Source organism: Prinia subflava, chromosome 14, assembly GCF_021018805.1.
Source record: "Prinia subflava isolate CZ2003 ecotype Zambia chromosome 14, Cam_Psub_1.2, whole genome shotgun sequence".
Classification (NCBI taxonomy): domain Eukaryota; kingdom Metazoa; phylum Chordata; class Aves; order Passeriformes; family Cisticolidae; genus Prinia; species Prinia subflava.
In genome coordinates this window covers 10214799-10227636 of record NC_086260.1, presented here as the reverse complement: position 1 = coordinate 10227636, position 12838 = coordinate 10214799, and the positions used below count along the sequence as shown (strand labels likewise).

Genomic DNA, 12838 nt, shown 5'->3' with positions numbered 1-12838 from the left:
TGTCTCACCACCTCCAGGCATCCTGTGCACATAGGGCCAGATGCTGCCCTGATGCATTTTACGTTTTGCATTTTTGGGCTGAAAGAAGGAATTTTCAGCTCACAGTATTCTTTCTCATCCCAGGCACAACAAAGTACTACCCTAATGGGGAAGGATCTTTCCTTCTAGGGGCAAGAGAAGATTTTGGAAACACACAAGTTAAAATCTGCCTTTAGCATCAGCCAAGACCAACATTAAAAGTAATTAAGCTTCACAAACCAAATTAAATAGAGCATATTCTCCATCCTTTGCACTGACAGTAGATACAGGAACCTCTATTGCTACCCAAACTCGTAAGAACAAAAACAAAGATCTGGAAAATGATTTCACAACAAGAAGTAATGTCTGGCTTTTCTTACCAAACTTCTAGTTAAGCATCTAAGACTGGTGGTGGGAGGGAATGAGATTTTTGCATCTATTCTCCACAGGCAGTTCCTAAATCTTCCTGTTACCAAGTACATTCTTGGTGCAACTGGAAAAAGGTTTTGAATTAAGATATCTCATAAGCCAAATTGCTGGGCCAATATCTTGACTGTTGTTGCTCCTCTGAAGCTGAACTGTACAAAGCTGTTGAATCAGCTGCAACACCAGAGACAATCTGAAAATGTAAGAAACTTTGTTGACTGACAAGTCTTCTCTAGTTTTTGTACCATACAGTGCCTTGGAATAGAATTAATTCCTCCTCTGTGCATTCAAGGATGTTGGTGAAGTCCAGCTGTAGCCAGAGAGGTTTAAATCAGGATGAAATCACAGAATGGGGCCACTGAGCATGAAGGAAAAGTAACAAGCCCAATATCTGAGAGTGGAATACAAGGAAAAAAGGGTGTCTGCAGTGAGTCAGATCCATCTAACTAATCTAACGGTCCATCTAACCCATCCTTAGCTCTGCCAATAATTAATTCGGGTGTATAATACAAGAATCTACAAAAATGACAAGTAAATGTGATAATTCTCCTGTGTATTTTCCAGGCTATGACTACCTGCCAGAGTACTGAGCTGGTGGGGGTTTTCTGCACACTTACCAGTGTTGGAGGGCTTTCACAGAATCACTAGGTTGGAAGAGATCTTCAAGATCATGGAGTCCAACCCAGCCCTAACACCTCAACTAAACCATGGCACTGAGTGCCACATCCAGTCTTTTTTTTAAACCATCCAGGGATGGTGACTCCACCACCTCCCCAGGCAGGCTATTCCAGTACTTGTTATCACTCTCTCTGTGAAAAAATTCTTCCTAATATCCAACTTATACTTCCCTTAGTGCAGCTTAAGTCTGTGTCCTCTCCTTCTGCCAGTTGTTGCCTGGAGAAAGAGACCGCCCCCCACCTGACTACAACCACCCTTCAGGAAGTTCTAGAGAGTGATAAGGTCATCTCTAAGTCTTCTTTTCTCCAGGCCAAACCCCGTTTCTCTTTCAGGTGCTCATCCAAACTCCCCCCTCCAACCCATGTGTCATCCTGTGGCAAAAATTTCCATAGTTTAGCTGCACATGACGTGAAGGATCAATTTGTTTGTTGTTTCCAACTTGTCACTGGCTACTACCCATGGTGGTCCTGAATTCTGGCACTAGAGGACAAAACTAACAGCACATCCCTACCCACCTTTTTCACATCCACTGGGATTCTATAAACACGAGTATCCAGGTGGTTGGACAGACTAAACAAATGGTGACACATTCAGCTGCCAGCCTGTTAGGAAATATATACAGGGTGTAACAGCTCGGTGTTTTTCTCTGGCTGTGGCATGGGAAGCTGCAGGAAGCTGTGGGTAGGTGATGTTGTCTGTCTGCTGGGAAGACCTCACAGCTTCCTTCTCAGTCAGGATGAATGAAATTGGGGCTGAGCCAGTCCTGAGCTTGTGGTGCAAGGCAACAGAAGTGCAGATAACAGGAAAAACGTTATTATCGATATAAAAAAGGTACGTTTCCTGGCAAGTGATTTGGAAACAGGCGCTATTCAAAATGTTCAAGGTATGTTACTGTTGCATAAACAACCAACAACACAAAAAATTGTCCGTTTATTTGACACACTACGGTTTTGTTTATGTTTGTTAACATGGAACTTAAATACCTGAGAAAAGCTAGGGGCAGACACCTCTTTTAAAGATTCACATCCCCCTCTCTCCTCTCTCTTTAATTAAGAATAAAGATCCAAACACATCTCTGACACTTTGAAAGGAAAGGGGAGAAAAAACAGACTTCATAGTCACAATGTAAAAATCCCCAATCATTTAAAGCACAGAGGCATGCAGAAATTCATACTTAAGACCTTGCATATTTTGCACATAAAAAGACATAAACAGAAAGCAATAGAAATGTATTTTCTGTGCATGCCACCTTTGGGAAATGTGACTTTGGTATATCTAGGTAAGCTCCAGTCCTTGGGACATAATAGATTTTGCAGGTCTCAAGCCATCAGAACAGAAGTTTCAGCATATGAGGCATGATTTTTTGGTACTCTGCCTTACATATAATTACACCTGAAAGCTCTGAACAATTAATAATCACACAACTGTACTAATAAAAAAAGCTGACTTAATTGCCTCTATTTGAGTCTCATTAGTGACTCACCGAGAGCCTAAGGACAGATTCACAATGATTTATACCACAACAGCCAGGACTCCACTGTGTTAGTGACTGCAGAAATACAGAATAAACAGATGATGTCTGTGCCATCAACTTGCAGTACTGACAGCTGGGGGAGTGGCTGAGTGGGACAGTTTGGAGCCATGCAGGCAAGGAACCACCTGAATGAAGACACCTGGACAAAGCCTAGGAAATGTCTCTGCCCTTTGAGATGAAAATGGCCTAGAAAGAACAAAAGCATTCCATGCAGCATTGCAAACCCACACAGGCGGACACAGAGCCAGAAGGAGACTCTTTTCCACTTCATATTTTCATAATTGAGTTTTGGCCCTAAAATTTAGCTCCAAAGAAGCTTGGTTAACCCCCTGTTCTACCCATAGCAGCTGGATCTGCTTGTGGGGTCCCTCAGAGGAAGAGAAGTTATCATGGGTGTACTGAGCCAGCCCCCCAGCTTCAGTGCAGCCCTCCTGGAGCTCCTCACATTGTCTTCACAGACCCAACCACATCCTGTTACCTCCCCAGGACATTCATCTCCTATGGCAGCAGCTCAGAAGCCTCAGAGGTTTTCCATTGCTCTGAACAACTCAACAGAAAGATCAAAATCTCCTAGAGTACAAAATGCAAGCCAACTCAAAATCCTTTTCAAAGCTAATCATCTCATGGGCTTTTGTAAACAAAGGACAGAGATATCTTATAGCTGTGACTTTTATTTGGACCGTGTCCCATTCCAGTGGTGTGGAAAGGGAAAATGAAAGGGAAGTTTTCCTCCTGAATTCTCTGGTTTGAAATTGATTATCCAGCTTCAATAGGATTCTTCACCTTACTGTAAAAAAGTGGGCCACACTGTGCCAGGGTCCTGCAAGGTCTCCACCAATGCCAGCCAGCCAAGAATCCAGATGGACCAGCGGGCCAAGGATCACTGGAGCAGAGGCAGAAATGTCCAGAAGGAAGAAAACCTGTGCCACGCTATCAGTCCAGTAGAGAGACTGTATCACCTGCACCCAAGAAAGAGAAAATGGCAAACATCTATTTCTCTGGGCATCCTTTTCCTACAGCATAGGAGACCCAGGTCTGAGCCCTAGAGTCAACTGGGCTAGATAAGTCTCTTCTGTTGAGTTTTCTTTTAAACAGCAATACGTACTGTTCTTGGTTTCATCCCAGAGCAGATCAGAAACTGCTAAAATCTTAAGAAGTTTGATAGGATACGAATGAGCAATTTACACTTTGTTCTCCTTACAGCAATATGAGCCCTGCAAAAGACAGCATCAGCTGGACTCACAACACAGAACCAAGTTTTTTCAAGATATTTTGTATGTAATAAGAGAAGGGCAGCAGGATTAAACTCAGTATTATCTGTGCTCTAGATACCATCCTTAAGCTTGCCCATATATCTCCCTGTCCAAGGCAGACACAAAGTTTCCTAAGAATGTTTTGCAGTCACTACAAACAGAGCGAAACATTCCTTAGCCAGAAGAACCACTAGAAAATGGGCAAATCACAAACTCCTGGACTTGAAAAACCTGTAGTTTCAGTATGGGAGCACTCATGACTGGAAATACGAGTCTTATGGTACCTGGCCTCAAGCAAACAAACTTAGTGTCAGGTTTTAGTTGGACAAGACTGTGAGTTTCTAGCTCTCACGCCTGCAGGAAGTTGAAAATAAACAGCTCAAAGACAAAGAAGCACAAAAGAATATCCTCAACCTTTAAAGGCTAAGATCTCTGCATTTTCCCAGCCACTGGTTTTGGTTTTAGCTATGGGGTTGTTGATACCATGGCAGCTAACCTCACTAACATCTCTCCTGTGCCAGTTGTGACTTTCAATGCATAGCTAAAAACTGGGCTCCCTCCTTTGGGAGCTGAACCCATAGACTGGTGGTTTCTATCTCAACATAGTTCACCAAAATATACACTTCCTGTGACTGTGGTTTACACCTGACCCCATTTATAGGAGCCAAGTGAGAAAATACACAGACTAGATTGCACATTGTTATTTAAAGGACAGTGCAATGTATGCATACATGGCTTGTGTTTCCCATCAGTTTGGATACAATTACATTTTTGAACATAGCTCCCTTCCTAGCAAGTGAATTGATTTCTTCTAGACAAAGACCTATTCACTCCAAGGTACAGAGTGGGTATGTGCTACATCTTTCTCCTTCTTTGAAACAAATGATAACTATTAACATCTTGGGTAGTTTGAGAACTTCTGTAATGCTGCAAGACAGGTCTGTGGCTAAGCACAGCACAAGGTGGAGATGACAAACACAGCACAGCATCAGCTCGTGCCACTCCAGTTAACCCTTCTTTGATATTCCTTGTGTTCCCTTTAGTTCTACTTCTCTGCCTTCTTTGTTTCTTCCAGTGCAAGAAAAAAACAAGCAAGGTATTGTCTTTCCAAACATTCAAGTATCCATATTTAGCTCCTCCTGTGGTATTAATGCCAGAGAATCCAATGTACTCCAGTGAGCTCAGAGTGCAGGATATATCCTTGGGAAACTCTGCCAGCCTTTTGATTTGTAAATCCACTGGCATGAGATGACCAAACTACATCAAATTTTGCATTTCTATTTGTGCCACTGGTACAAAGGAAAGACACATAGGATAGATCCTGGTTGTGGGCACAATGGTGTAAATGCAGCAGCACTCCCTGGCAGTCAGTGGAAGTTATTCTAAATTTATACTCACCTCAGAAACTGCCCAAGAAGCACTCAGTTTGTAGGCAATGCTAATCATTTTATGGTGGCATGCCTCTCATCACAGTATCTAAATGCATTCTAGACCAAAGATTACATTAGTTTGCAAAAAACTGAAAGCATGAACTTGCCTCTAAGTAAAATAGGTAGTTAATAACAACCCTGACCTAGATCTCCTTATCAGCAATTTTTGAAGGAAAGAAGTGATATCATGCAACAGGGGAATATGCTGCAGCCTGATCCAGTTTCTTCACAGGAGTCTTTACCAAAGCGTTTAGTTTGATAGAGAAAAGGGAGGGCCCAATCCAATGCAGCCAGTGCAGTGTTACGCAGCCATCTGAAAAACAGTATCCCACATTACATGGAACCCAGCTATTGACCTAAAGGACCTAAAGGAGATGGATAGAATCCCTCCAGCACAGAAAAAGCCTACAGCCATACTGCTACTGGCTGCTAGGACCACAGTCATTAAAAACAAACAAGCACAAATACTCAAGGTCAGAGCCTTAGCCCACCCTCTCACTACAAGTTGCCTAATCACAGGTACCTACTTGAACAACATCCATCAAGAGGCCAGCAGCTACCATTCCCAAGCCAGCCAGAAGGAACGGCACAAAAATCTGGGAGGCAATGGAGAATGAAGTCTCTGGGAGAAATCCACTGGCTGACCTGGTCAACTTGCAGGTGAAACCTCTCAGCTTCTTGCCGTGGAAGCACAGTTCCAGCTGTAACTGGGTGACCACCATGGTCACACACTGCTACCCCATGCTCAGCAGGAAAATGGAGGGAGATCAAGACATCACACAGATCCTCCTTATAGCTCTCTCCAAAGTCAGAAGGAATGTTTTTCCTCAAACTACAGCAACGATGCCAAATTCCTTTAGTTTCTTCTCCTCCTAGGAGCCCGTCCAGATGATTGCAGCAAGGGTATCCTCCAAAACTGGTTCAGCTGGGTTGAGCCCAGGTGGCAGCAAACCCGATGGACACAATTTCTCTGATTTATATCCAGGGGGGAATTAAAAAAGAGAAGAGAAGATTGTAGAGATGCCTGTGGACAAACAGAAACGAGCCCACACCCCATTCAGCTCCCACCACTTCAGCAAAAACCAGTAAGACCTGCTCAGGCTACAACACTGAAAGAGTGACAGGTCACACAAGAATCCCTCAGCGTGCTCAAACACCCTGGTGTCCTTTCTCCTCGGGTTACATTTCTTGTCAGAGCGCGGCGCGCGTTTGATTCGATGGTTTAATGTGTAAGCCTGCTGCAAACCAGCCCAGCTCCCTCGCTCCCACCACAAGCACTGCCGAACTTTCCTCACTGTCCCGAGGCCGAGGAGGTGGGGAGTTACCAACCACGATCCATTCTGCACTTCTCCAAGGTGAAGAAAGGTCAGGGAAAGCAGGAGCCCACGTTTCCCTCAGCTGACAGCGTTGCGCAGGTCTCGTCCCCGGGCAGGTGACACAGCGGAGCCGGCTGGTGACACCAGATCTGCCCCGCTAGACCCTGGCCCCTCGTGTCCGCTCCATGCTCTCTGCAGGACACAGCGATCCGGCTGTGCCAGCTGTACCTCTGAATGACTGGCTCCAGGGGGAAAAAAAGTTCAGAGAACCAGCCAATAAGCTTCAAAAGCGAACACCCTTATCTGCTGTCATCACTTCAACTTTCTGCTAGTTTGCAAAGGCCAAGATAAGAGTCCTAGCCGGAGCTTATTTAAGGTAGCTCCATAATATCCCTGCACGACAGGCAAGGGAGAGAAAGGGCACACTGTGAGCTGCTCACCCTTCCTGTTCTACAGTGAAACATGCTGCTCCTGCATGCTCCCAGGGAGGTACTGTCTTTGAGAGAGGGGGGGTCTCACCCCAGAGGCTTCATGGTTAAGCAGCTTATAAAAGGTCCAAAATCAGAGCTGTACCATGGCTACATATGGCCAAAAAACCTGTATCCTGCTCCGTAAAGGCTTCAGCTCAAATTCAAGTGTGTAGGGAAAAGATTCATGGTATTATGCTTGGGCTTCTTTCCAATAATTATTTTGGGCAAAATAATTGATTCAGAGGGTCAAAAAGCTTTAAAAACTACCATTTAGGATGGATCAACCCCTTCCCTCACATCCTCTGCAGAGACAAAAAGGCTAATGGCTTGTGGACTCTGTCCTTGTGACAGGGTCCCCAGCATTGTGGGGGAGTTGGAGAGAACATGACATGCTTGCAGCTAAATTGGGAACTGAGGAAGCTCTCGGCCATTTAGACAGTGTTTATTTGGTCTGAATTCACACAAACTGAGGTGACAGAGCAGATCTCCCTGGAAGCAAGGCAGAGTGGAAAATAAAGCTCTGTCCTTTGCTGCTTTCTGTCTGCTATTTTGGTACAGCCCCTAAAACCTTCTCCCATCTACCTTGGTGTGTACTGTATCTTCAACACCTAACAATGGTCCAGTTAGCTGAAAGCTAACAGGAGAGTACATTTCAGCTAATCTAACTGGAAAGAAAGTCCCACAATATCTGGAAGAGTTAGGTTAATGAAAATCCTGTAATAACCACACATGACCCAACCTCTTTATACCAGCTGGGAGGAGAGAAATGACAGTATGAAGATAGAGTTCTGGTTAGTCATTCACAGAGGCTTCAAGGAAATAAAAGACAATTTCTGGACAAAATTTCTGGACAAGAACATAGGTTTTCAAGTTCTAATAATGTGCCTACCTAGTCCCATATGCCAGCTGGATTGGTGACAGGCAGAAACATTAATGTAAAGGAAATATCAATGAGCCTAAATGACTCAAATGGCATTAAAAAAGTCAGCAGCAACACATCCTGTACTAAAGAGTCAGCCTGATAGGGTTTATGAGTTTATCACGCTCCATCTCTCTCCTTCTAAGCAAGCACCATAAAAAGCCCTCAACCGATAAATCAGTATGCAGAGAGGTAATTGGTTCAGGTGACCCACGTGTGTACACTGGGTCATTTTATTATGCATTTAAGGAGCCTCTGATAAAGAGCCACACCGTATTTATTAGCAGAGAGATGCATCACATTTTCCTGGCAAAGAAATATACCTTGTTTTTCCAGAAAAGATACATCAGGTTTGAGAAGAAAGAGAGCATTGCTAAACAGTGGGAAAAAGATTGTAACTAGCTAGTGAAAAAACTAAAAAAAAACCCACAACAATTCAAGGCTGTACCACTGAAGATGCTAAAACCCGGGGAGGTGCACTACTGCCCTTCTGTGCACACAGATATGCCCTATCCTCATGTTGCCAACAAGTCAACAAGTAGCACTGTCCTGGAAGAATCAAAGCAGAAACAGCCTCTTTGGTGAGTCCTGACCCTGATCTAGATCCTCCATCCACCGACACAGTACAAAACACAGAACAGAAAGATGGCAAGTGTCTGAGAGCACAGTTTCATACCTACCTTGTCATCCCTGCAAAGAGACAGAAATGCCTGTGAATGCTCTCACAACGTGGCAATGTTAGCAACAGGCAGCACTATTCCAGAACCATGGGCTTACAGGAGAACGATGCTCTTCAGGGACTGCACGTCCCAGTTGCTCAAGCACTACCACTCCTGACTCTGTGAGCTCTCTGTTACATCAAGCAGTGTATTTTTGTTTCTAACCTTGCTCTCCTCCCCCTCACTTTAGGAAAGGGCAGAGAAGAGAACTTTTGTGGAGAGGTGGAAAGCAGGCAAATGGAATGTGCCTCAGGCCTGGGGACTCTCAGGGATCCACTGCTTGTCCCAAACAAGAGCAGCAGCCAGGCAAAGGCCAGGACTGGCTCAGGAAGGAAGGGCAGCACAAGTCCTTGATGAGATGTGCTCAAGTAGACCATGATCATGCACAAACAGCCACTGTGCTAATTGCCAAAAGCCACGTTTCCAATGACATGTTGCATGGGTTGCATGGGTTGATTTCCCATACTTTAAGCACTAATATGATAATTTTAGTGAACTCTTTATCTACAAAAACAGAAAGCAGACTTTTGCAGTTTCAGAGGAGAATGAGGTTTGCCTCACATTCTGTTCATATTAGTGGCTCAGTTCCTCTTAGGAAAAAAAAACCTGCCAGGGAAGAAACATTGAAGGAAAAGTCCTCCTCCAACATCATAAACCCATCTGCAATCCATTTCACACTTTAATAACTCACAGTAGGAAGAAACATACATTTAATGTCAGAGATTCATAGGAACAGGCAGCTCTAAAAAGTCTAAAAAATAAAAACGGAAGTGGCTGCTCAGTGCTCAAGACTCTTGGGAATGATGTCTAGGGAGACAAAAAGTAGTTTGACACTGGGTTCTGAATTTGCTTGGTGTTCTGTGATCTGACTAGACATTCTGCTGTGTATCAAGCACATGCTAAGGTCAGTTAAGGATACTGGGTCACTCCTAAGCCTCTGTAGCTCTTCTAGCTCAGGGAGATCAGCCCTGGGTTAATGACAAAGGAACACAGCTCCACATTTTTGCAAGTTGTCAATGTCAGCACAGTAGTTTCTGTGTCACTATTTCAGATAGGTCAGGGTAGTTTGACCTCACAGCTAGTTAGTCAAATAACAAGGTTAACAAAAAAGCATGCTTTTAGAGTAACCCAGAGTGCAAAGGCATGGCAATTTATAATCTGGAAATTAACTGCAGCTTTAAACTGTCTAATATTAGGTGCTGATCATTGCCTTAAAGGTCTGTATTGCTGCACCACAGAAGAAAAGGTCTCATCCTGACCACCACACAGTCAGAAATGGGACTTAAAGAATCCAAGTCATCTGCTGTGAGGCCACAGAAAAGGAGTAGGTGCACAGGCAAGGCTGAGCTGTTGTATGAAGAGTTAGCAGTGCTGGGCTGGCTGATGCCTTGTGCAAGGAAGCAGCGGGTGCAGGGCTGTCCAGAGCTACACCCGTGAGTGATGTCACCAGTGAATCTGCTGCAGGAAAGCACAGTGCTACCCCAGCCATGAGACTGCTCTCACCCACCCTCTTACCAGGACCAAGGGGAGATCTCTGCACAGCACTGCACATTCCTAATCATCCTTCATGTACTCTTTAGTACCGTGTTCTCTTTTTTAACCAGAGGAGGAAAGGCGCCAGAAAAGCACCACATGTCTCTCGAGAGGGACAAGCTGGCATAGAAAACTGCTGCAAATCTCCCTTACTATGCCATTCCCAGAGCAAATCCTCTGCCTGTGAAGAAAAGTCCCCCCCTTATCCCATATATGTCATATGAGTTTCTTTCCCTTACCTGAACATAATCCAAAACCATGCCTGCCAAGACCATGCCAAGCCCCGCTAGGAGGTATGGCAGGAGCACTTGCAGGCAAATTGAGATTGCTGACTCTTCCTGTGACTTTGCCATGGCCGCTTTCTCCTCAGCCAACAGCTTCTTTTGTGCATGCAGAGAGACATCCTCTGCTTCCTGGCTGCCAAGTCGGCTCTCTTTGTGTTTACCCTTGCTCTTTCCTTTGTGCCTGGATCGCTCTCCATTCCTAGACCTGCCCTCTTTTCTCCTCTGCCGAACTTCCTCACCTTTCATGGTGGCTTTCTTGAATCACAGATTTTCTGAAAAACAAAGTCAGAAACAATGAGATAACAAAAGTATCAGGTAGGTGAGAGACGGGAAATTCTTTGGCACTGTGTGCACTTAACCTGAAGGCAAACTAGCACTTAGTCCCCAAACCCGAGATACTCTGCTGGCCTAAATACTAGCACTTAGTTTACCTTCAACTTTGTATAGTGTCAAACCAATCTCCCTTTTTGTAGTTGCATCTCCTCCTAGGCATGTGTTCATGCTGCAGTGTTTGCTGTGCATCCCGGCTCTTCCCCTGAGAAAGCCTAGAAGCATGCAGAAGGTGCTGCATGTGGCCTGAACTCTTGACCCACCAGCTCTCACACTGGGAGTCACAAGAACTTACGAGCCCAGCAGAATCCAACCCTTTTCAGGACCTGACACCTAGCCAAAAAATGGGAGCAGTTGACTTCCTTATATCCTAGCATCCCACAGTCCACCAAAGAACTAGCCTCCAGATGTGTACTATGATTGCCACCTAGCACAGCTGTCCAGCCCTCCTCAGTAACAAGACAATTCTTTGATCTTCCTGCTAATCTGGATACTTTTCCTTCCTTTTGTGCCTTAGTTGACATACATGCACTGCATGACTCATCTATCTACAGGGAAGTTGCAATGACCCCACAGCATCTTACAAGAAAAAATAAACATGCAAAATTCTAACCAGTAGCCCATTTGCTGCCATCAGATCTCATTCCTTGATAGAACTGTCACTCATACTGCCTGTCCCACTGCTGGCCCAGGCAGTGCCCCAAGTCTTTCACCCATCACCTCCTGCCAGCCTTCATCTGGATTAACCTCTGCCAGATGTTCTCTGGCGCTCTCATTTTCAGGGTGGAGCCCTAACACGCCGAGGCCCTGCGCTATCCCAGGTAGGACCAGCCCTCTTCTTGCCCCAGCATCTGGGGAGAGGAAGAAATCTGGGGGCTGGGAGGCCCCAATCACGGCTGGGGAGGGGAGGGAGGAAGACAAAGTCCCGTTCTGCGGGCGGAGGAACCGCGGCCCCCTCCCCGCGCGGCGCTTACCGGCTCCGTGCGCTGCCCGTGCCGGGGCGGTCCCCGCGGGCCCGCGGGCGCGGCCGGGGCGATGCGAGCGCGGGAGCTCCCGCCACATCTGGGCGCGGCGGGGGCGGCTCGGCGCCCGCCCTGCGCGGCGGCCGCGGGTTCGAGCCCGGCCCCCGCTCGAGGAGGCGGAGGCGGTGCCGTGAGTGGCAGTCGCCGGTCCTGCCCCGGCGCCGTGCCCGCACCGCGGCTGCCGCACGCCCCGCTACGCCGGCAGCAGCCTCAGCCCCCTCCCGGTACCCCCCGGCCGCAGCGGGGGCGCTCCCAGCACGGACGGCTCTGGCTCGGGGCAGAGCCCCCGGGCCGGCCGCGCTCGGGGGCCCGGAGCGGCGCCCGCTCTCCCTCGCCGCTCCCGGAGCCCGGGAAGGATGGTAGGGAAAGGGTGACAGCTTCCAGCGTGGGCAGCGTAAACAGGAGGCTGCAATTAAGAGCTGCGGAAAGACGTTTCCTCTGTTTGGGTTCGTCGGGGTGTTTTTTGTTGGGTTGGTTGGCGGGTTTTTTTTTCCTCCTCATTTTGGCATTTGCGAGAGCTCGGGTTGCAGGCTTCCTGTGCAAAAGCCTGCCTCCACCACCGGCAAAGCAAAACTCCTGTTGATTTGGTTTTTCTCCCCCTCCCGTTCTGAATCAGCGTGTTAGAAATGTGATTACAGCATCCATCACATTTAAGCACATAAATCTTATTATCACTGGAGTAACCATACTCATGCAAGTCTCCTGAATCATGCAGCTCAAATTTCCAGAACAATTGAGGTTATTAAATCATACCTCAGTACCAGAGCAAACTTATATCCTGCTGGAGTCTGTCAGATGTCATGCTATGCTAAAGGGCTCTTAGAGATAAAACGGTGCCTCTGGCTCAAAGCAGGGCACACCAAAAGGAGTTGAAGGTTTTTGTAAGTGGCAGTAATGAAACCCTGC

At 46.4% G+C, this 12838-nt stretch overlaps 1 protein-coding gene across 9 annotated transcripts in view; it reads right to left on the bottom strand.

Annotated features, from left to right (window-relative positions):
* Positions 1-12032, bottom strand: part of SLC41A3 (solute carrier family 41 member 3) — a 32027-nt gene extending 19995 nt beyond the window's left edge. For 4 of the 9 annotated variants that reach the window (XR_010082274.1, XR_010082273.1, XR_010082275.1 and 1 more), the window contains exons 1-2: positions 11885-12022; positions 10536-10852 (exon numbers count right to left, since the gene is read on the bottom strand). Coding sequence is in view for 3 of the 9 variants with exons in the window: in XM_063411503.1 (XP_063267573.1) it covers positions 10536-10826 (291 nt within the window). In the remaining 6 variants the exon portion in view is untranslated. Of the gene's footprint in view, positions 1-3439; positions 3459-5866; positions 6310-6664; positions 7210-10535; positions 10853-11884 lie in introns of those variants that run through there. The other 5 variants (XM_063411506.1, XM_063411505.1, XM_063411504.1 and 2 more) reach the window with 5 other exon arrangements.
* Between the last annotated feature and the right edge of the window lie 806 nt (positions 12033-12838).